At 46.2% G+C, this 24,896-nt stretch overlaps 1 protein-coding gene across 1 annotated transcript in view; it reads left to right on the forward strand.

The window, feature by feature from the left end:
- Positions 1 to 872: 872 nt before the first annotated feature.
- FAT2 (FAT atypical cadherin 2) overlaps positions 873 to 24,896 on the forward strand; it is a gene marked incomplete at its 5' end in the record, with an annotated part of 44,282 nt that continues 20,258 nt past the window's right edge. The window contains 9 exons of the mRNA XM_082063681.1: positions 873 to 4,137; positions 4,573 to 4,887; positions 10,932 to 10,993; positions 11,964 to 12,275; positions 12,771 to 12,981; positions 15,280 to 15,419; positions 17,204 to 17,479; positions 17,938 to 18,148; positions 19,144 to 23,196. Of these exons, the coding sequence (XP_081919807.1) occupies positions 873 to 4,137; positions 4,573 to 4,887; positions 10,932 to 10,993; positions 11,964 to 12,275; positions 12,771 to 12,981; positions 15,280 to 15,419; positions 17,204 to 17,479; positions 17,938 to 18,148; positions 19,144 to 23,196 (8,845 nt within the window). The remainder of the gene's footprint in view (positions 4,138 to 4,572; positions 4,888 to 10,931; positions 10,994 to 11,963; positions 12,276 to 12,770; positions 12,982 to 15,279; positions 15,420 to 17,203; positions 17,480 to 17,937; positions 18,149 to 19,143; positions 23,197 to 24,896) is intronic.

The raw sequence follows: 24,896 nt of genomic DNA on the forward strand, positions 1-24,896 counted from the left end.
ATGTTCACAGACATAAATCATGGAGCCACAGATGTTCAGGAGTCGTTAGAGAAGGAAGTCGGTGGCAGGTGGTCATGGACGGCAGATCCTCCACAGGAATCCTGACCCTGGGGCTTTGCCGTGGGAAGGGAGGAACCAGAGAGATTGCTCAACAGCTGAGGGTGACATGGTCAAGGTGTCTTGCTAGAAATCTGCTCTTCAAGCAATGCAGAGGAGGCAGACAGGGTCAGAACTGTGAATTATAAGAACTTTGCAGTAACATAGATAAAACTTGACAAGGGCTTGAGCTAAAGCTGTTGAAAAGGCCATATTGTTGTAGGGCGTCTATGCTGCGGAAGGAGAACAGATTGCTGTAGGAAGAGGAGAGGAATGGGAAGACAAGCCATGGGGAGAGACATCAAGTCATTCTTTGTATATTGACTCTTGAAAATATTTTGCAAGAACTTGTATGGAGAGAGAAGATGGAGAAGGGAGAATGGAGAAACAAAAGAGAAGTGGGGTTTGGATTGAGTGGAGAGTTCAAATAGGCTGTTTGACTAGGGACAAGGTAGAAATGGAGGGAGACATTGTTCACAGAATAGGAAGTCAGCATGATCAGAGCATTTTACATGGCTTTTTATGTCTACAAGGGCAAAAACTGAAAGAGAAAAAGTGAGTGGATCTGAGCCAGCATGGGGATGTGGGAGGACAGGTCGCTCCCGGGGCCAGAAGGAAGAAAAGCTCAGCTTAAACCACACTAGCAAAGCGAGGGGTAGGGAGAGGAGGGAGGTGAAGCTGAGCCCACAGGGACTTTTTCTCCAACACACTAACCTTAATAAAAATGACCAATGTTCTTCCTTTGACACCTGCAGGACCCAAGGAGGCACCACACCATGGAAGTCATTATCAGGAGGCACTTCCTGAGTGTTGCTGTTTTCCTGATGAGCTGTGTGGTCCATAAGGCGAGCTGTGAGAAAGGCAACACTTCCCCTCTGCACTTCACCCATTTCTTCTACAATGCCACCATCTATGAGAACTCAGCCCCCAAGACCTATGTGGAGAGCTACGTCAAAATGGGTATCTACAAGACAGACCCTGAGTGGGACATCAGGTACAGAATAGCCTCTGGAGACAACACTGGTCTTTTTAAAACAGAAGAGCATGTAATCGGGGATTTCTGCTTCTTGAGAATAAGAACCAGGAGCAGCAACACAGCACTTTTAAACCGGGAGGTCAAAGACAGTTATATGTTAATAATCAAGGCCACAGAAAGCACCTTTGCCTATGAAGCCTGGGCCAAAGTCTTGATCCACATTCTGGACAGAAATGACTTGAAGCCTCTCTTTTCACCCCCCTCCTACAAAGTGTCCATCAGAGAAGACACACCTCTGAAAACAGTGGTCTGCACACTGAGCGCCACTGACGCTGATGCTGGCCAGAACGCCGAGTTCTACTATGCCCTCAACACCAAGTCTGACCTCTTCACCGTCCACCCCACCACGGGAGCAGTTATGACCACAGGCAGGCTGAACAGCACCCACCGAGGCAGACATCACCTGCAGGTTTTGGCTGTGGACAGAATGAGAAAGATCACGGAGGGAAACGGCTTTGGGAACTTGGCTAATCTGATGATCCAAGTGGAGCCATCTGCCAGGAAACCCCCATCCATCTCCTCAGTGAAGGTGACACCACCTGACTCAGATGAAGACTTTCTCTATGCAACTCTGTCTGTAGAAAGTGGTGACTCAGAAGCAGGGATAGATTCTGTCGACTTTGTGGATGGAGATCCAGGAAGACATTTCAAAGCCATCAAATCCTACTTTGGGAGCACGGAGTTCATGATTGTGTCAACCAAAGAGATCAACTGGCTGCTTTACCCATTTGGTTTCAACCTCAGTCTGCAAGCCAAGGACAAGAGCAAGCCACCACTCTTCTCTCCTATTAGAGTTATCCATATACCTCCCTCCAGGTATGTCTCTGCCAGGTTTGAGAAAGAAGTGTACCACGTCCAGCTGAGTGAATTTTCCCCAGCTGGAAGCCAAGTTGTTATGGTGAAGATCACACCAGTCTTCCCAAATCTCAAATATATTTTGAGACCCACTCCTGACAGCACAAGCTTTAAGATCAATCCTCACACTGGACTAATAACTACAGCCAGAACAGTGGACTTCCGTGAGCAGTCTCATTTCGTACTTGAAGTTACAACCATTAACAGTCACGCATCCACAACTGTTCACATTGACATCACTGATTGCAACAACCATGCTCCAAGTTTTAGTCAGTCTTCATACCGTGGGGCCTTTGATGAAAATGTTCCTCCCGGTACCAGTGTCTTAACGGTACAGGCTACAGATGAAGATGAAGGAAACAATGGTTTTGTCACCTACACCATAGCCAACCAGAAATCGGTTCCCTTTGTCATTGATCCCTATTCTGGCATCATTTCCACCTCCAAGTCAATGGACTATGAATTGATGCAGAGATGGTATCATCTGCGAGTGTGGGCATCAGATTGGGGCTCACCCTTCCGCCATGAAACAGAGGTGTATGTCTCCCTCATGCTGAGCAATGTCAATGACAATGCTCCTGTGTTTGAGAAGGCAAGCTGCAGCGGCATCATCCCACGGGACTTTCCGGTTGGGAACCCCGTGGCCACAGTGTCTGCAATCGACAGTGATGAGCTGCAGCATATCAAATATGAAATCAAGTCTGGCAATGAGTTACGGCATTTTGAACTGAATCCCGTCTCTGGAGTAATATCACTTAGAATATCTTTGCGAGATCTTCCTTCTGAACAGCCACTTTTCTACTCTTTGAAAATAACTGCAACAGACGGGGAGAACTATGCTTTGCCAACATCTGTAAATATCAGTGTGGTCGGCCAAGGTCTCCCCGTCAAAATGCAGTGTGAGGAAACAGGAGTCTTGAAACAACTGACAGAAACCATCATACACTCCATTGAGTCTCAGTCTCAAGGCCACGGGCAGGATGATGAAACATCTCTGAACTTGCACCTTATAAACCATAATGCTCCAAAGTTTGATGACAGCTTTCCACGATCTATTGATATCATAGAGACTGTTCCCATCAACTCAACTATTGCTGACCTTTCAGCTATTGATCCTGATACTGGTTTTAATGGAAAATTGGTCTATGTGATCTCAGATGGAAATGATGATAGCTGCTTTACTATTGACCTGGAACTGGGTCTCCTTCAAGTCCTTTCTCCTCTAGATCATGAACGAACCAGTTTCTACATTCTTAACATTACTGTGTATGACCTTGGCACACCACAAAAATCATCTTGGAAACTGTTGGCTGTGAATGTGTTGGATACCAATGATAACACTCCTAAATTCCCGCAAGGTGCCTACTGGGTGGCAATACCAGAACACGTAGCAACAGGGACAACAATAGCGCAACTCAAAGCAGAAGATGCTGATACAGATGACAATGGGAGAGTAAAATATTCTCTCCTAACCCCCACTGATAAGTTTGCCATTAACAGTGTCACTGGAGAAGTGACAGTTACAGGTGCCCTGGATAGGGAATTGTGGCCTTACTATGTGCTCAAAATAGAAGCTAGGGACCAGCCCAAAACAGGCTACGAGCTGTTCTCCGTTACAGATCTCATGGTGACTCTGGAGGATGTAAATGACAACACCCCGCAATGCCTCCCAGCCCTCAACAATGTGAAGGTCCCAGAGGACTTGCCCGTGGGAACCATTCTCCTGTTTCTTGAGGTTTTTGACCCAGACACTGGCTCTGGGGGTGAGGTGAGGTACAGCCTCATTAATGATGAGGAGATGATGTTTCACATGGATAAGCTGACTGGGGCACTCCGGTTGGAGAAGGAGCTGGACTATGAAAAGAAGGACTCTTACAATCTAACCGTGCAGGTCAGTGACGGTGGGAAGCCCTTCTCTCGCTCTTCCCTCTGCCACCTGGAAGTCAACATCCTTGATGTCAACGAGAACTTGCACCCACCACGCTTTGCCTCCTTTGTCTTCAAAGGCTGGGTGCAGGAGAACAGCCCTGAGGGTACATCAGTGATGATGGTCACAGCAAAAGATATCGATAAGGGGAAAGATGGAGAGGTTCAATATTTCTTCCGAGAGGGCACTGGCCTGTCCGTCTTCAGCATCGAAAAGGACACAGGTAATGACAGTTTAGTTTAATGGTCATAAAAACTTAAACTACATGCTGTGTTTGGTCTGACTTTTTGACCCAATATGACATTTCTATATTCTATTTACAAAGTTCCATGCATTCAAATCTTTCATGCTTGTGCAGGGACGTACAATGTGCATCCCTGTATATGGGGAGAAGCAAGCAGGGTTTGTCTCCTTAAAATAATGGAAAATCAAGGTCTGTCCTTCCCTAAAATACTGAAGTCTTCCCTTTCACTTGTGTAACAAATTACTCTCAGCACAAGCAAGCCCTCACCTTCCCCACAATCTCACAAGGTTGATGCCAGAGTTTATATCTGCAGCAAAAACCAAGAAGACCAAAGACACAGACTGATCTGGCATCAAGGACAAAGTGGTCTGAGTTCCTTAAATCCCTCACAAGCACTTTCTGTCATTCTTCTAGGCACCATCCGGACCATAGGACCACTTGACCGAGAAGGAACGTCTCACTACTGGCTGACAGTGCTAGCTCTTGACCTGGGAACAATTCCTCTCTCTTCTGTGACTGAAATTTATATTGAAGTCACTGATACCAATGACAACCCACCTCAGATGTCCCGACCTGTCTTCTACACCTCTGTGATGGAGAATTCCCCACCAAACACATCTGTCCTTCAGCTTGATGCCTTAGATCCAGACTCTAGCTCAGAGGGAAAACTGACTTTTCACATCCTAACTGGAAATCCTCAAGGACTCTTCACCATTAACCTCATTACAGGTAAGACTGATCCAATTCAACATCTGTTTTTGAGGCTTCCAAGTGCCCAGAGGATGTTACATATTCAATAGAAACAGCCCACGCAGCTGCTTTTGTCACACCTTCTTTCTGCAGCAAAAGTCCCAGTCTCCAAATACACTGTGTGGGTAGGCTAAGGATTGAAACCCTCAACCTGAAGGCTGCTATTTGCATCCAGATGGCTCTTAGAATGACACAAATGTGCTACTTTCAAAGCTGTAAACTGAACCAAGCATTCGCTTTTAATCTTCCCCCTTACAAACAACTGCCCTATTACACAGCCTGAGCCAGGAAACACCCTTCTGGAGGTGACTGTTCTGGGACAGACCAAGGCAGGATTAATAAAAATGAATCCCACTGTATTTAAAGGCTCCACCCATTCTCCAGCACTATTAATGTAATAAGTGTAGTACCACCTCTTCTGCCATCTTCCTAGACTGTATCTTTCATCTGAGGATTAATTACCAGATCTTTCAGAGCCATCAAAAACCTGCTGATGTTTTGTGTAAACAGCTTCCTCAAACTATCCCAGCAGAGCTGACATTGGGCCAGTCTGGCAACGAAAGCTGTGCTGAGCCCGGCACTCCATCGGCTCCTGCAGGAACAGGGGAGGGAGGGCACAGAGCCTGGGTATGGGAGAGGATTAATTGCATGACTTTGATCTCCCGCGGACGATAAAAGCAGTTCACCTACTGCAGCGGCACAGAAGCCTGCACTCAGATGAGAAAGAAGCTGAATGTATTGAAAAAGGCCAGTGCAGCTCTTGATTGTGCGTTACCTGTGGTGTAATGGCCCTACAGCAGGCCAGGAGGGGGGTGTTCAGAAAAAATCTGTTATGCTGAAACAATTAAATCCTTCTGGTGTCTCTACATGGCACCATATACGTACACCTGGAGATGTCAGCTAACTCTGACCATGGCCACCTCCAGCTGTAGCTACATCTATGGTCAGAAGCTTTTTAGCCAGGTCAGGGTATTGCTCTGCATCCAACTTCCCCACATAGTCCAAACTATGTACAATTTAGCCACATGGACGGCTGGCACAAATGCTGGGTTCCATGGAGAGGTGCCTTCAGAGGCCCTCTATTAGAAGACTAATGCCTGTTTGACGGGATGTGGACCAGAAATGGCTACCAGGACACCAGGCTAGCAACCCTCATGCTGAGCTCAGCTTGCACTCACGCATCCTGAAGCAAATTCAGCCTTCTCTGTGCTGCAGGCAACAGGCAAAACCTTCACCCCAGTGTGAGTGCAGCCCTGCAAAGCCATGCTCCAAGGATGTCATGTTTTTGGTAAAACAAGAGACACTGGCAAAATCTGAACATTGGCTAATGAGACACCTCACCTTTAAGCCAACCCTTTAATTCCCATCTCAGACAAAAATTGCTCTCTCAGCTCTGAGTCACCTCCTATCCATCTCTCTCTACAGTCAGGTAATTTGCATGTGAAGAGTGAGAAGTTTGTCAGTCCTGTAAGAAACCCATGAGCTGATCTTATCTCTTGGACAGTTGCTGGAGGTCCCTTATTTAAACCCTGAGCTTGGAGTTTACTTAAGGACATGCTTCCAAGCTTGATGAGGATTCAGTTGTCCATTGTTTTACTAGCATATGAGTGAAAAGAACAAATAATTACCTGCAAGCATTGGCATAAGCTGAGCAGTATCATGCTTACAGTATCTAAAGTATCTAAAGTATCTAAAGAGAAGTCATCTGCTACTATTGTCAGTAAGAATATCACAGCTCATCTAAATTACAGAGTTGTACGAAGCTTATTTGAAACCCCGTGATATTCTCCTTTGAAGACAAGGGCATGCTAGTTTTTCTGTTAAGTAGAATTAGGACATAATCTTTGGCCTCAGCCTGGAAATGTAGCATTGGAAGGTGAACTGCTGGTCTTTCATGAGGCCTTGAAAGGCAGCAGGAACGGCTGTAATAGCTGTCCCTTGGGAGGACTTGGCACCTCCAGCATCCCTGAACTACCACAGAAGGGCTCTAAGCTCTTCCAGCTCTCAGTTCCCTAAAGAGGGTGGAGAAAAAGCGAGGGAAAATAAATGAAAGGCTAATGAGAAGAGGGAATAAAACTGCACAGTGAGATGAAAGCTTTCTGCCATTGGTGATGGAATCTCTCCAGCCCAGCCTGGCAGCTGGTGCAGAGCAGTGTTTGTGGGAGACAGAGAGATAGATAGATACACGGAGAGATGGAGAGATAGTAGAGTTTGAGGTATTCTTTCGCTGGAAACATTTTCAGCTTGTTATGTGTAGGGTTTGCAGTCCCTGATGTGAAGTGAGTTCCAGTCCAGACAGGACCAGGAGGAACTGGGAGGCTGTGGCAGGAAGAGTCAGGATGAAGCCATTCATCCTGCCGAAAGGCTTTTTGGAGAATCCTTTTACCTTGGACTATTCATCTCCAGCTCTTATCTAGTGCTTGTTCTTCTGGAACTTCTCCAGCTGTGTCCATGTCCACGGGCTTCCCCAGGATGCCTGTGGTTCCCTGCATATGTCTACACGGAAAGACAGACAGACACAGCCTACTCTTTTGATCTGAGGGATGGTTGCACTGCTGCTCCGCGAGACAACGTACCACCAGCTCGAGCTGAGCATGGAGTGGTGCAGAGAAGAGTCAGAACAAGAGGGGAGGTAGGAGGAGGAGGAAAAAAAAAAAAAAAGAGAAAGTGAAAGGGAAGCGACAGTGGGACAACAGAAAGAGGACTCAGAACAACCTCTTCTCAGGCTCTTTTGAAAGCCCCAGTGCCTGCAAACCTGATTCTGGCTATTTTAACTATCTTAGATTTTCCTCCCTGGAGCAAGGGCAGGGGGCCAGCAACCTCCACCCCAGCCCTGCTCTTGCCAGCAGAAGTTATTATTATTTTTTGTTCCCTGACAACAATGCACTGTTAATTTTGCAGCTCCTGTTCCAACACGACTAGCTTTCCTCTCTCTCCTTTCCAGGCAGCAAGCAGGAGAATTACAGACAATCCTTTCCCATTGTTGTGTGTAGACAGGCTGCAAGAGCAGAGCTTGTGCCCTTCTGTGTGCAAATAACAGAAAGGATCATTTCTAGACCTTCAGGTGAATGCAGAGAGCTTGGTTAATTGGCCAAGTGCAATCGGGACCATTGACAGTTTTGTTCAGTCTCCATAGGACTCAGCAGAAAACTTCAGGGCCACTCTTCACTCACAAGAATAAAAGACACCCACTCGATTACAGGTCCTGTGGGATGGGCTGGCAGAGAGGCAGGGACTGCACTGATAACTCACGTTCACATGCACACATGAAACATTCTCATTAAAATCAAAATGCACACTTCCCAGGTCCTTGTAGAGGGTCGCAGAAAGAACCAAGGAACTGTCTCCTTAGGCCACGAAAGCTGATGGCAGTTCCCCTTAATAACAGTTTCCACTTCCATTTTAGCCCTCTGGCTTCAGAGGGTGTATAACCAAGTAGCAACAAATAAAAATATGCATTAATTCCAGCTGGCTTCTCTCAAGCACCATGTGCAGCTCCCGTCTCCTTGTCTCTGGGTTCTCAGCCGCCGTGTGAACACTGCTGGCAGTTTGTGCATCTTGGCAGCCACACAGCACCATGGCTCCGTACGGGAATTAGAGTGATTAACTGTTAACCACAAGAGCTTTCTGATCTCAAGGCAGAGTGGTAACTGGTTCTGGAGAGGGGATCCAGGAGCCACAATTGAGCACAGGGTAAGGGACAGAGGGAGTTTGCCGGGGGTCAGGAGGACAAGCCAACCCATTGACTTGTGACTCAACAGATATGAAGATAAACCTAAAAATGCCATCCATTAATAAGCCCAGCTGGGATACGGTACAGGTCTGAGAGTGAGAGTAGAGTCAGCTCTTACTGCCCAGGAGATCTGAGCATCTTCATTGGCACAAACATTCAAGATAACCATTAAGTTCTTGTTCATTTGCCTTTACCACAGTCCTCCTTCTCCAGCTCTAGAAAGCTCAGCTATGATCCTGTTTTCCTTAATTTTTATCATTAGGTCATGAAAGAATTTCAGGGTGTGGCCAGGCAAATCTAAATAACCACTTTAGAGTGGTTTGAGTTACCTTCCATCAGCTGGCATGCAGCAACCAAGTGCAAACAAGGTATTACTCTGTTGCAACTGAATTTTGCAATCCGATAGACGAGAAATATCCCCAGTGTGCACACAGGTATTGGGTGACTCCATTGTCTATGGCTACCTATGTGTCCTATGGGCTGGTTAGGCCAAAATTATGAGCCATCCCCTGAGGTAGCTGGAGTTTTAGGGTTTGCTCTCTTGTCCTATCCAGTCTATTGGCAATGTGGACAGAAGCATCAGAGATCTCAGTGACCTGTTGCTGCAGTTCCATGTTCAGGCCCCCATTAAGTGAGCATTTCCATGCATATTGAGAGTTTTGCTACTACAGAAGCCCTGCAGCCTCCCACGAGCCCACAAGGTACTCGGAAGCTCCTCAGGCCAGTGCTGAGGCTTCTTCACCAAGGTGTCAAAAGGAAGATTAGGGAGGGAAAAGAAAATATCCATGATATACATCCAAACAGAGTCTTTCAAATTATTTTGTCATAATACATAGAGTGATGATTTATGATTGTAAAGGCATCAAATAAATGTTTAGTGCAGAGGCCGGTGCCAAATAAGAATAATCCCAGATAACAAGTGGAAACAGTGAACAATAGTCTTGTTCCAAGCAGCTGCTCCTCACTCCCCGCTTCAGCTCCCTGGTGTTTCCTGCAGTCATTTCAAATTTTCTCCTGCCTATCATGCTTAGGCAGCAATACACAGAAGTATGATACAACTGAAAACAATACTATTAATTAAAATGTTTTGGCTTAGGACGAGAAACGAGAGTTGAGATGGGTTCACGCAACTCTGATTCTCAAGTCTTTCAGGACACACAAGTGCACGTGCTCACACCACTGCAAATACACCCTGCCTCCCACGCAAAGCATTTCCCAGAGCAGCATGAGCCTGTATCACTGCTTGTGGTGCTCAGGAAAATTCACCATGCCTTTTGTTTGTATGAGAAAGCAGGGCTTGTCTTCATAAGGGATAAACACCATGATAACAGCAAACACCGGGAACGGGAGATAGGGGAGCTAACACAAACGCTCACAGGTGTCAGACTTGATGACTGTCAGAAAATCATACATTATATATACAGTTTCCGTCATCTGTAAAGCACTTGTGAAAATAGTCGAGAGCTGCTTTTCTCCAAAGGTGAAGAATCAAGGTACTTGATAAGGACTGTTATCAAACCAGATGTGGAAACACAAGCCTCAACTCTGTCCTTTCCACATCTACTCATTTTAGTCATTGACAAGCCAAAATCAGGCGATTACGATGACTTTGTTTAAACTCTAGCTTATTATAGCCACAATCCTCCTTCCTGCATCCAATCTATGCCCTGTGGCTAAACTAGTGTGTATTTTTTAGAAATCCCTCAAATCTTGCAATTGCTATTGGATTCAACCTGTCTCTCAGCAAGGTTTAAAAAATATACCAACATTATTATCAACTATACCCCATTTTTAGCCTGAATGCATTTATTCCAGTGGTAGAACAGAGCATATTTCCCAAGACAAAAGACAAAGCTTTTGTCAGAACACTGTAAATTACAAAAAACAAGGTTCAACAGAGGGAAAATAGGAGTTGAGACTTGTAAAGAGGCCAAACTTGTGCCAGCACAGGCAGAACGTTACTTAGAAGTATAAGAAAAGTTTTGTTTGCATGGTCCTGCAATCTTTCTCACCAAAAGCCCCACCACACGGCTTGGACAACCCTCAGCTGAGGTTGGGATCTGGTAGGTGTCCCCCCTCCTCTCAGTCTCTGTAATCAGAGCAGCATCTCTGCACAGGGATTCAGGAGCACAACTTGCCCTCTGGGGGTATCTGTTGTTCTCCTCTGATCACAAAGGGAACCTGAAACAGGATGGGTGGCCAGGCTGGTGTGGGACACATGGAGATTTGACCGGCTCTGGTTTTCTTTGGATGCTGACTCTTGGAGCTTAAAGGGTTTCTTTCTTGGCAGGTCTGATTTCTACAACTTCACGGCAGCTGGATCGAGAATACAAGGCTGAACATATCCTAGAGGTGGGTAATGATGATTGTAATTAGCTTTATTTACGTACAAGTGTATTAAGTCCTCAAAAAGCTTTCCTTGCAAGTTGGAGCACAGAGAAAGAATCTCATCCCATCAGCTCCAAACTGCTGGGAAACTTAATTAAATGGTGTGTGTTGCCCTAAGAGACAGCTGCAGCAGTACTGCGGGGTTTATTATTTCCTTACTGAAGACTGGAGGAAAAGGTCTGTTCTGGAAGCTGTGGGAATGTGGGAAGAGGACTGGAATTGTCCTCTAGCAGGAGAGATAATAAGTTATGGAGGAAAGAGCAAGCGAGAGAAATCCACCTGCATTTATCTCATTGTATCAGACATTGCTGTGTAGCTTTGTGTTACCTGCCCCCATCCCTAGCTGTTCTGAGGGATGCATATTGACATTAGAGCAGGAGTTGTTACATCTATAAAGTCCTAAAATTACATTCTGCCCTTAGAAGGCAACCACGAGGCTGATGCGGCCCCCAGTGAAAATGAGTTTGACACCCCTGCATTAGAGGGATCTTAAGGTGTTGCAGTCTATCACGGTGACTGAGGATAATACATTTATTTCTGTAATGCGACATGCTGGGAGCGTGCGTGGGCACAGTCAAGTGAGGACAGGTGATAACTTGTTAAGCCGTTGCAATACAAATGTTTTCAGTTGTGTGACTCCTGATGACCTACAGCCTGACCTGGCAGCGGGATCTGACCCACTGCCCTGGGCAACCGCAAGCAGGAGCCCTGCAGATGTGTCTCCCCATGCATGCACAAGCCTTGCCTGGTGCCAACCACGGCCAGCAGATTTTACCCTGCAGAAAGGAGCAATGTCTCTGAAGATGTTGAGCTACAAGTGCAGATCCAAGTGAACACCCTTGTTTAGTCATTGCCTATCAGGATGAAGGTTGGTTACTCGTGTTCTGGGTCATAACAAGCAGCTCTGTCACCTGCTCCCTTTGCTTGCTGGCAGGTGGCTGTTTCTGACAACGGAGAGCCAGCCCTGAAATCCACCAGCAGAGTGGTGATACAAGTCCTGGATGCCAACGACAGTCCTCCCACTTTCCCCCACAAGCTCTTCATGGTGCAGCTCCCCGAGAGAGACGCCTCAGAGACACCACTGCCCGTCTACAGGCTGATCGCCTCGGATCGTGACCAGGGCCAGAACAGCCACATCACTTACACCATCGAGGAGGAGGACGAAGGGATATTCACCATCAACCCCACAACTGGCATGGTGTTCTCCAGGAAGGCTTTTCCTGCCTCCGAATACAACATACTCACGGTGAGAGGAGAGGGAAACAGAGTCAATGGGAAGAGATGGGTAGAGAGGGAAAGAGAAGAAAGGGTGCAGCAACAGAAAAGAGATGGAAAAAATGCAGCAGCAGGAGAACTTGGATGAGACAGACTTAGGTTACAGGGAGAGAAATTGGGAAGCAGTGATGGGAAATGCAGAAGGTACAAAGCTATTAAAAATGGAGCATAAATATAAAATAAAATGTCCAACCCACTCTCAGAGATAAACATGGTAATCCACAATCCCATATGGATGTGGACATGAACATGAACAGTCTTTGGGTTTCATGGTCAAGAGACACTTGGGTTGCATGGCTCTACCTCGGCTGCAGGCAGAGCACAGGCTACTGGGCCAAGATTTATTTTGTGGGATTTTGGGCACACCTTGACATGAAACTCCTAGTGGGTGAGAGAAGCAGCTTCCCATGGGGCTTCCATGGGCTAAACTAGCCTTCTCCCTGACTGCACATGCATTTCCCGGCAGGTCAAGGCAACAGACGGCGGCAGCCCACCACTTTCTTCCCATGTGCGGCTTCACATCAGCTGGGTCACACGTCCCAGCCCTTCCTCGGAGCCACTAGCTTTTGATGAACCGCATTTTAACTTTGCCGTGATGGAAACGGATCCCGTAAACCATATGGTGGGAGTGATCAGCATCGAAATGGGTCCCAGCCAAGTGTGGTTTAATATCACAGGTGAGACACAGAAATTAAAGCAGGGCAGCAGTGTCTGGGATCACTTGCTCCAGCTCCCTTGGCCTTCAGCACTCACATGCCTGAGCTAATGAAGTTGTTTGCTTTAGATGTAGGTGAGCTACAGGGAAAGCTTTCTCACAGACACCAAAAGGCTTAAACAACCATACACAAAGCTGCCCGTCCAAGGGCTCCTGTGCCAAGTGCAATTATCTAACACACTTTCTTAATGACACTCTGGGATTTGCCAGTGTTTGAGGTGTTCTCCAATGTCACATGAAAGGCAGGGCATGCCAGTCCCGGCTCCTCCTGGGAATCCAGTGACACTGTTGGTTATGGCAAAACAGCCTGTGAGGATGCAGGTGTTTGGCTGGGTCTCACAGACACCCCCTGTCTCTCCCTCCCTGCCAAGCCCACAGCCCCGAGAGGGAAGGATTCCCCAAAGAGCTGGTCTGACCTGACTGGTGGGGCTCTCCCTTCCACCACACAGCATCCCAGGGATGACTGAGACATGAAACGTGAAGAAGCTCTAGGGCCTCCTCTGAGACATGCGATGCCAGGGCAGAGGGGACGTGGGCTGTCACCCCAGGGGACTCATCAGGCAGTGCGTGTGCAGAACTGGTCCAACAAACAAGGGCCAGTTGTGCTCATGTAATTTGATGTTTTGAAATGGTGCCCCAATCTGCCTTTCCCTGACATTGCCTGCAGGGTTTGCCCTCGTCAGACAAAGCCTTAATTGGATGAGTGAATAGTTTTTGCCTTACTATGTTAGGGCAGGGATAATGGTGTATAAATACAATTAAGAAACAAGAGATACAACACTATAAGGAACAGACGGTATCAGTGCATGGCTTATCTGGCATTACTAGTATCCGCTTGGGTTTGCAGAATTAACGGTATATTCCTCTGAATGTTATCCCATCGTTTCCCTGCTGAGTGCTTACCTCTATGCTTGGCCTTATCTTTACCAGTTTCTAGTGCACCAAGTGCTACTCAGGGTTCTCTTGGTTTCTATACTGATGGAAGAGGACATGATTTACTTTTCCCTACTAGTAAAGTAAAGCATCACAGTAGCTGGCAGCCAAGCAGGTGATACAGAGATCCAGGAGCCTTCAGCACCTCATTCAAAATCTTGCCTTTCCCAGTCCACAAAGGCTCTATCACTAGGCTTGACGATGTCTGAAAAAACTCTGACAAAGCAGCATCTTTCTTCATCTCTTTCCTTTCTTGGGCTTCCTCTATCCCTTTGGCACTGTGCAAAGGGAGCCCTTCTCTCTTTTATTAGGGAAAGGCATCCATGGGTCTCTCTTTTCCTCTCTCTGCTTCTTTCCATCTACTTCCCAGCAGGAAAGTGCTCATGGAAGGAAGTAGTCCAGATGTCTGGCAACCACTGCATTTCTCCCGCAAGGGAAGATGTGAAATTTAACCACCAACTAAGATTTTCCCAGCTGGTAAGAGAATCAAACAGATCCAGAGCATCCAGTAGCTGGGAAGCAAAGAAGATGAGACCTGGGACAAATCGCAGAAAACTCCTTCTGCATCTCAGAACAGCAGAGCAGTGTTTCACCTGCGATAGTGACCTAAGAGGCCAGCAGCAAGTGAGGCATGAGAAAGGAACTGCCACGCCAGGGCTGAACAGTCGTGGCATGAGGAACGGCCTTCTGCTGCGGAGCTGCTCAGGCCTGCGGTTCCCTGCACGACACAGCCATCTGGGTTGGAGGCACCAGGCTCTGCTCACCCTGCAAGCACCGTCTGCCTCCCCAACTGCTCAAGTATTGGGCTTCTTCAGCTAACTCTCAGGCCCCCAACCGTGGCCATGAAGACCATCGCTGATATGCCCACTGTGTGACCTTGAATAGGAAGCCAGCAGGAACATTGTTCAGCCTTGCAGGTCTCTGATCCGTGCTAAGTCCATGATGCTGCATAGCTGGAGTCCTTGTGCAAATAAATCAGTGCTCAAACGTGACTTGCAAATCTAGCCAGGACATCATACACATATGTGCATGCTTTCCTCTTTGCTGCTCCTCACCTATGGCACTGTCCCCAACCTAGCTGTGTCCCAAGAGGCACAGCTCGAATGAAGGTATATTGCCTGGCATGCCATGTATCTGTGGCTGGGCATGAGCTCTTTATGTGTTTTGTGTATGGTGTCTGGAGGGGTGATCCTCATCCTTTGGATCTTCAGACAGCTCCTTGGATCCCTGCCCCTGTGGAGGCTGCCAGCACCTGCAGCTTGCTCCAGACAAAAATCTAACTGTGGCTGATCCCCCATTTCCTTTTCCCATCTCTCCCGTACCCCAGGTGGCGATGATGACATGGATTTTGACATTGAAAAGAGTACAGGCAGCATGGTCATTGCAAGACCCCTCGATGCAAGGAAGAAGTCAAGCTATAACCTGACAGTAGAAGTCACTGATGGGTCCACTACCATCAAAACCCAGGTAATGTTCTTTAATTAATTTAATTTAGTAGGGACCACACCTAAAGTGAGTATATGCCGAAGGGAATCTTTCTTCTGACTCAACTAAGGTCTAGATCAAGTGCCAGGCACAAGAATCTCCTTACACCATGATCTTACATTACACAGTGACCCAAGTCTTTCCCAAGTACCAAATTAAGATTTTTTTTAAATATTGTTGGAAACACAAAATAATAGAAAGCCTGGGCTTTTCCTGTTGATCACAGCCAGCACACAAGGACGCAGCTATACCACCAGCCAAGCTGGGGTGGCAGTTCACACTCTCAGACCTCAACTTGCTCTCAGCTACTCAGGCTGAACAACCACATGTCTGGACGGCATGCTAAGACATAAGGGAAATGCATACGCAGTTAGATCAGGCTTAAGTCCATGGTATCACGTCAAGAGGTGCTCCTGAGACTTGCTGGCCTGCAGAAAGCCAGCACAGACACATCTGCAAGAGGTGAAGCCAGACCCAGCCCTGTGCTGCTCCAAGGTATGGAGCATTGATAACGCATCAGCACTGAGGTCCAGGGTGCTGAGCGGGGCAACAGCAGAGATGCCATGTCCTCTGAGGTGCCACATGAAAAGCAAGCACTGGTGAAAAGAGGCACTTTGCTCCCAGGCATGTCCCCGAGCCCCATTTAAAATGGCTGTTGAGATTTGCCCATCTTTATCTACCCTCAGGAGGGGTACTCAGGGCTTCATCTTTCACAAACCATTTTCTCTACACATAAAAAGCAGCCAAAAATCCATCCCTCACTGCACAGGAAGACCTAGAACAGGAGTCACCCATCAGTGACGCTTATCGTGGGAAATTCACTGCGGAGGTTTGCGGGGGATGATGAGTGAGGAACACTACCATTCCTGTGAAACGCAATGCTAACAGACAGCTATCTATCTCAAATATCACCAAGTAGTGTTCCAAATAAACAAACAAAGCCCCACCTTGCCTGGTGTGCATTCCCTGACACCTTGCATCTTATCCTTACGTTTATTTTGGCACTCAATGCCACTAGGAGATGTCAAAAAACCTGCTTGTGCAAAACAGCCATGGCATGTTCAGGTTTGCTAAAGGAAGCAAATTATTACACTTGGTTGAGACTTCCTAAGATTCAGTCAACACATCAGTAGAGCGGTCAGGATGGGCAGGGGACCAAACAGAAAAACTAGGTGACTTTGCAGGCAGAATTCAGGCAGGCCATTCACAGGGGTTTGCTGTTACATGTGGAGGAGAAGATTTGGCTAAAAAGCGTAGACCACAAACTTTGCTTCTGCATACCTTCTCCATACATACACTGCTCTTGACATAGACCAACCTCTCCCTCCCTTTGTCAAATATCACCCCCCATCAGCTTTCTGGTGTGTAATTAATGAGGGCTGGTGTGGAGGCATCAGCCAGCGAAGCTGGCACCACGGCTGAACAGCTGCTGCTTTTCATGGCAGGTTGCGATGGTTTCCCCGTGTGCCAAGCACTGGCGTGTTCAGTATGAATGGCTTGCCAGATTGGAAAGATTAAAAAAAAAAAAAAAGGAGAGGACGCAAACTGAAAGTCACCAAGGAAAGACACAGCAGAATTTATTGGGAAGGACAAAAGTGCTCCCAGTCACTGTGGATAGCAAAGCCCCAAAAGCTGGGGCTGTGATGGTTACAAGGCTCAGAGCACGGCTACACCCAAGAGGGGTTGGTAGCTGAGATTTTACATGGCTGCGTAAGTCACCTTGGTCCCATGTCTCTGCTGTCCTCACTGTGCTGTCTCTCCTACAGGCATTTATCCACGTGATTGACATCAACCAGCACCGTCCCCAGTTCCTGGAGAGCCATTACGAGGAGAGGATTCCTGAAGATACCCCCTCAGGAAGGGAAATCCTTCGAGTCAGTGCTACAGACAAGGACAAAGGCAAGGGGCTCATCTACACCATCCATGGCAGTGTGGACCCCAAAAGCACAAGACTTTTCCAGCTGGATCCAAGCAGTGGGGTCCTCACAACAGCAGAAGGCTTCAGTTCCCAGCCCATGCCACAACACACCCTAACAGTGATGGTGAGTCCCAGCCAAACCCTGCCAAGTCCATCAGCTTCTCTGGGGTTTATGAGCCACTGGAGAAATTCAGACTGATTCTAGACTTTGAGGGAAGATTTGTCTAGAACAACAGGGAAGAGGAAAGCAGGGTGTTAATCTTTACTATATAACCGTCCTGGATAAATCTAGGCAACACCTTGCTTTCTTCTAACCATATGCTGAGCCCATCAACTGCTAATTTCTTCGAAGGGACACTGGATTCTTGTACAAAAAAGCACAGTGGATAATTGTTAATGTGTGATTTCAAATTCAAGGCTGAGTTTTGGCACTGAAACTTAGAGGCTTGTTCCCATCCAAGGGGTTGGTACCCCTGAAACACGCCACTCTCTATGAGCCCTGATGAGGTACTTGGGAGCCTGGTGCAGGTAAGGCTCCCTGCTCCCTGATATGACCATACCTGCTCTTCCTCTGTCCTTCAGGTACGAGACCAGGAGGTTCCCATCAAGAGGAACTTTGTTCGAGTCACCATCCATGTGGATAACTGCAACCTTCACCCTCCACAGTTCAGCAGCATCCATTATGAAGCAGAAGTGTTGGACTCGGCAGTGGTGGGCACAGAGATTATACAAGTCAGAGCCCTTGATCAGGACCAAGGAGCCAACGCTGAAATCCACTACTCCCTTCAGGCAGGTGAGAACCATTTAACAAGATGGTTTAGGCCATGAACATGCCTGCGTTTCCATGCTCTAGCTAGTGGCCAGACAGTTGACCAGCTTTCCCTAGTTGTTGCAAAGAACAATAAATGGCTGCACATGGCTAAAATGTGATTTTTTTTCCTGTCCAAAGAAAATATAGAGCAAGCAGGTTATAGAAATTTTTGTTTTATAGAAAAGGCACCCATCCTTAGGAAGACAGTACAATGTTGAGTCACTAGTCTAAGAAAAAATGTGACTGGATGAGTTAGAACAACTTAAAATCTTCTCTTCCTGTTCATGGGAACTGAGGGAGAGATCCTTGCCCAGTTCTTAGGCAAGAGTACTCCCACTCTCCCAGCAGTCATCATTGCTTCCACCAGTTCTACCAAGAAATATATCCTTGAAGGAAGGTGAGCACCCTCTCAGCTTTAGCCGATGGTCTTCTTGGGTCGTACGAGCTCAGTGGGCAAGTATTTTATTATTCACTCTAGAGATTAAAACTTAAATATTTATGGCTGTTCCACATGGCCTATTTAGCAAGTAAATTCTCTGCAGGAGACAAGCCATTCTTTGCTCCATCTTTCCCACTGCAATTTAGATCAAGGACTGAGGAATTTAATTGCTCCTGAAGTATTGGTAATTATGAGCATGACAGAGCTTGAAGTATCTAGTATAGTCTCTGCTACCACATTCTGCACAAGAGGCAAAAGTTTCAAGCACATGCTCTGCCACCACTATATGGGCTCAAATTAAAGGGTATTTGTGTCTAATATATATTTTGGTTGATTTAAAAGTTAGCTTATAGATCTCAATGGGTTCATTGTTCTTAGCATTAAAATTATTTAGAAATTAATGAAGGTTGTTGTCTCCCAGTGAAAGAAACAGATGTTAACTACATCTGAAATCAGAAGCATCTATGGAAAAGATACTCAGAAAACCAAGACCTATAGGATGTCTACATTCTTCACTTGGTCATTTCTCTTCTTGCAGGTAATGGGGAAGGTTTCTTCAGCATCGACCTGTATTCTGGAATTATTACAGTTGCTCAGAAACTGGACCCATCCAGGCAGGAGCGATTTACTCTTATTGTAAAGGCAGAAGATCAGGGGTTTCCCCAGCTTAAAGATTCTGCTACAGTACACGTCCGCATTAGACCCTCTGATCGAACCCCTCCAAAATTTCCAGAGGCCGAATATATCACAGAAATCAGTGAATCCATTGCTGTTGGCTCTCCTCTGATCCAGGTTTCAGCCACAAGCTTGTCACCAGTCAGCTATGAAATAAAAGATGGAAATGGAGATGGGGTGTTCTCCATGAACTATCAGTCAGGTCTTATTTCCACTCAGAAGAGCTTAGATTTTGAGCAGGTGTCTTTTTACCAGTTGAAAGTTCGTGGCACCAACATGGCTGGAGCATTTACGGACACAATTGTACTTATCTATGTCATAGATGAGAATGACAATGCACCCATCTTTGTTAAGCCTTCCTTCGTTGGCTGGATCATGGAGAATGCTCCATCACAAAGCATGGTTCTGGATGAAAGCAATGCTCCCCTCGTGACCCATGCAACAGATGCTGATCAAGACTCTAATGCTCTGCTGGTTTATGAAATTTTGGAAACAGAGGCACTTAAATATTTTACAGTAGATCCCAGTACAGGAACACTCACCAGTCGTGCTGATATAGACTATGAGCTCACCCCAGTTTTCCACTTTAGTGTGCATGCACATGACAGTGGAAGTCCCAGCTTATTTGCATCCAAGCCAGCCAAGGTCACAATTCATGTTAAAGACGTGAATGATTCACCTCCAGTCTTTTCTAAAGACAATTATGAGCTTTCTGTCTTGCTACCTGCTCACCCAGGGATGGAGCTTTTGTCAGTGCAAGCAAAAGATGCAGATTCAGAGGTCACCTACAGCATCGTGAAAGGGAACCTTGATAATGCTTTCTATATTCATCCAGTCACAGGACTCCTTTCCATTCTCAATGCTACTGGCCTGGGAAGCCATCGTGAACTCACTGTCAGAGCTGGTGATGGCTTATATAAGAGTACTGCTCTGGTTAAGCTAAATTTAACTCAAGCACAAGGTAAAGGCTTAAAATTTGATCAAGACGTGTACACAGCAACTGTGATGGAAAACTCTACAGATGAGAAGACTCTCACTGTTCTTGGGGTCAAGGGCTATCAGCTAAATGAACCACTTTTCTATTCGCTTTTGAATGGAAAGGAACGATTCAAAATGATCCGGGCATCTGGAGTGCTCCAGACCAAGGGTGTGAAATTTGACCGTGAAGCACAAGACATGCACGAGGTAGCTGTGGAAGTGAAGGACAACAGGAAACCACCGAGAGTGTCCCAAGCCACAGTCAAAGTTTATGTAGAGGATGTCAATGACAATCCACCGCAGTTTGAGAATGTGCCATATTACACCTCAGTGCAAGACGGCACAGAGCCAGGTGATGTGCTTTTTCAGGTGTCAGCAACAGACAAAGACATAGGGGATAACGGAGCCATTACCTACTCATTTGCAGAAGACTACAAATATTTTTGGATTGACCCATACCTAGGAGACATCTCACTTAAGAAGCCTCTTGATTATCAAGCTTTAAACAAATACAACCTCCGAGTCATTGCTAAGGACAAAGGTGAGCCCCCCCTCCATGCTGAAGAGGAGGTTGTGATCAGTGTGAGGAACAAATCCAACCCCCTGTTTCAAAGTTTGTACTATCGAGTGAAAGTACCAGAAAACATTCCCCTGTACACATCCATCCTCCACATACAGGCTCGCAGCCCTGAAGGCTTGCGCCTCATCTACAACATCGTGGAAGAAGACTCCCTGAAACTTTTCAGCACTGACTTCAAAACTGGTGTCCTCACTGTCACCGGTCAGCTGGACTATGAGCTAGAGACAAAACACACATTCACCGTTAAAGCCACTGACACAGCACTAGGATCCTTCTCAGAAGCCAGAGTAGAGGTGGAGGTAGAGGACATTAATGACAACCCCCCAGTATTTTCTCAGATGATCTACACAGCATCTGTCTCAGAGAGTTTGCCAGCACAGACCCCTGTTGTCCAGCTCTTTGCTTCTGATAAGGATTCAGGCAGAAACAAAGCGGTCTCCTATCAGATCTTGGATGATGGTTCAGATGCTACCAAGTTCTTTAATATTGATGCCAGCACAGGGCAAATAACAACAGCTCAAGCACTCGATTATGAAAGGAATCAGCAGTTTCGCATGAAAGTAAGAGCTACAGATCATGGAACGCCTCCGCTTAGCAGTGATGCCCTTGTAATTGTGGATGTGACAGACATCAATGACAACCCCCCTGAGTTCAGCCAGCTTCAGTACGAAGCCAAGGTAAGCGAAATGGCTACGTGTGGGCACATTGTGATAAAAGTCCAGGCCCTGGACCCCGACAGCGGAGACACCACCCGACTGGAATACGTGATACTCTCAGGCAATGACAACAGGCATTTCACTATCAACAGCACGTCTGGAATAATATCCATGTTCAACCGCTGTAAAAAGGACTTGGAGTCATTTTACAATCTCAGAGTTTCTGCTTCAGATGGAGTTTTTAAGAGCACTGTGCCCGTGTATATCAATACCACAAATGCCAACAAATACAGCCCCTCTTTTCGGCAGAACGTATACGAGGCAGAGCTGGCAGAAAACGCTGAGATAGGTACCAAAGTGATTGAGCTGCTGGCTATTGACCCAGATGGTGGACCGTATGGCACCATAGACTACACCATCATAAATAAACTCGCCCATGAGAAGTTCTCCATAGACGATAAAGGCCATATTACCACACTGCAAAAACTGGACAGGGAAAACTCAACGGAGAGAGTCATTGCTATTAAAGTCATGGCCAAGGACGGGGGTGGGAAAGTGGCGTTCTGCACTGTCAAAATAATCCTTACAGATGAGAATGACAACCCACCTCAGTTCAAAGCCTCTGAATACACCCTGTCCATCCAGTCCAATGTAAGCAAAGGCTCGCCCGTCATCCAGGTACTGGCTTATGATGCTGATGAAGGTGCAAATGCAGATGTCATTTACTCTGTTGACTCTGTGGAAGATGTGGCAGAAGACCTTGTTGAGATCAATGCTGCCACTGGGGTCGTTAAGGTCAAGGAGAGTCTTGTTGGTTTAGAAAACAGAGCCTTTAACTTCAAGGTGAAAGCTGAAGACAGCAGACCCCCTCACTGGAACTCTCTTGTCCCAGTGAATCTTCAAATTGTCCCCAGGGAGGTGACATTGCCAAGGTTTTCTGAGCCCCTTTATACATTCTCTGCATCAGAGGATCTTCCAGAGGGATCAGAAATAGGGTCAGTCAGAGCTTTTGCAGAGGAACCCATCATATACAGCCTGGTAAAGGGAACTACTGCAGAAAGTAACAAAGACGAGGTGTTTACATTGGACAAACAAACAGGGGCTTTGAAAATCAAAAAAGCTATGGATCATGAGACCACCAAGTGGTACCAGATTGATGTTATGGCTCACTGCTCACATCAGGAGACAGAGCTGGTCTCCCTGGTCTCTGTGAACATCCATGTGCAGGATGTCAATGACAACAGACCTGTTTTTGAGGCAGATCCCTACAAAGCTTTTGTCATGGAGAATATGCCATCAGGAACCACAGTCATTCAAGTGACAGCTAATGACCAAGACACGGGAAATGACGGACAAGTGACCTACAGTCTAGAAGCAGAATCTGGCAACCTCCGAGGACTTTTCACCATTGATGGGGAAAGTGGATGGATCACCACACTAAAAGAGCTGGACTGTGAAGCTCAGGAGGTCTATCGGTTTTATGTGGTGGCCACTGACCACGGCAGGAAAGTCCAGCTCTCTTCCCAAACCCTGGTGGAGGTCACTGTCTCTGATGAAAATGATAATGCTCCACAGTTCACCTCAGACTTCTATAAAGGATCGGTAATTGAGAACGCGGAGCCAGGGCAGGTGGTTGTCACACTGAGCACCATCGATGCAGACATCTCTGAGCAGAACCGGCGGGTCACATGCTACATCACTGGTGAGTGTTTTCTGTCTTAAAATCTTCAGTGAGCAAGAATAGAGTATCTTCTCAAAGTGAGGATTTGATACCTTGTCTTGTAGAATACTAACACAGAAATAAGGTTATACTGACAGTCCTATTAGAAGCAGGAGATGAAGCTCGAGCTCTGTCATGAGCTGGACTTCTCAGTTAAATGAGTCTGGGATATCCAAAACTCTTCAGTACCTAACTGCAGTGGGTGGAATTATCATTATAATAGCTATCCCACCACTGAACTGTCCTATTTATTTGGAAATAAATAAATAAGTAAAAGTAACTAGTAGTACTGTAGACAGACTTGTCTGCACTTTCTTAACAGAGGAATAATTAGGATAGCAATATCTATTGGAAGGACAAAAGCAGAGGTACAGCAGGAACAAAAGTTTTTGTTACATAGATACTGTGATCTGTATTTAAGGTCTTTGATGCAGCTTTTTCTCTTGCAAGCAGTGCAGTCACTTTACATATCACACATCTGTGTAGCCTGACCGTATTTTTAATGGTTATACATATACACATATGATGTGTATAACTTTCTGGTATTAAATGTGTTTCCTACGAAGCCACTCTGACTTAACAAACAAGCAGACCTCATAAAGCTGCAGTTAACCACTCTGCATACTGGCGAATATTTGAGGCTGTCATGTCAATCTTAGCAAGGGTTTTGGCTAACAAGAAATACTGAAGATGACTCTGGCATCTCTCAGACATCAGTTGTGCCAACTAAAACTAATCACTGCTGTAAAACAACAACAATGTTATACTGGAATGTTTGTTGTGCATCTGCACAAGTAGAAGCTTGATTTTACAGTACATTTTGACCCCAAAGGGTCTTTCTCAGACCTGGAACAGATATTTCAAATTAAAATGTTTGTTCAAACTCCAACGAGGACCCTTCAGGGTCAAAACATTTAGCCAGATCATGCTGCAGCCTGTTATCTATTATTGTAACCATTCAAAATAGGGAAGGAATGCAGGTACTTCCAATTGGTTAATGCATGCTGAGGTATTCGCAAACCTTTGGGAGGAAAGATTAAATCCATATACGTCTTCACATTTCTGCCATCTTTAAGGTAGTAGTAACTTCCAGCTAACTTTAAACCTGAGAGAATGCACATTTATGTTAGTGGTAAATCCCCAATGTTCTGTCTACTTTCTACTTACAAGGACAAATCAAACTCTACCTGTAAACATACAAATAGAACCACAGTATAGTGCTCCAGGAAAAGAAAGGAGGTGAACACAGAGCCCAGCTTCCTGTTGTTCATGTGCACATGGATTTCAAATACACAAAAACTAAATCTGAGCATGGACTGGAGCCTCCCAGTATCAGAAGAAGGGTCAGCAGAGGTCTCATTGTGCCTCTAGATTCACAAACTCATCACGACAGAGCAAATGAAATCAGAAAGAGGGTGAATTTAATTTACACATCTGTGCGAGGCCCTTCAGAATCTAACACAGGCCCTACAGCCAGCTGAATTGTTGCTTCCCTTTACCGAACATGCTCCCTCCTTCTGTCCAATGGCACGGGGTCTGCAGAGGACACCAGCTCCTTGCCAGAAGGATTCTCCAGGGGCAGCATCCACCCCATGAGCGGCATGAATCTGGTGGACCAGAGAGCCTGCCTCATCTGGATTTGCCTGTGTCTCGTCATTTGGTTCTTAAAGAATTAAAAAGTA

This window comes from Streptopelia decaocto, assembly GCF_964273445.1.
Source record: "Streptopelia decaocto genome assembly, chromosome: 12".
Classification (NCBI taxonomy): domain Eukaryota; kingdom Metazoa; phylum Chordata; class Aves; order Columbiformes; family Columbidae; genus Streptopelia; species Streptopelia decaocto.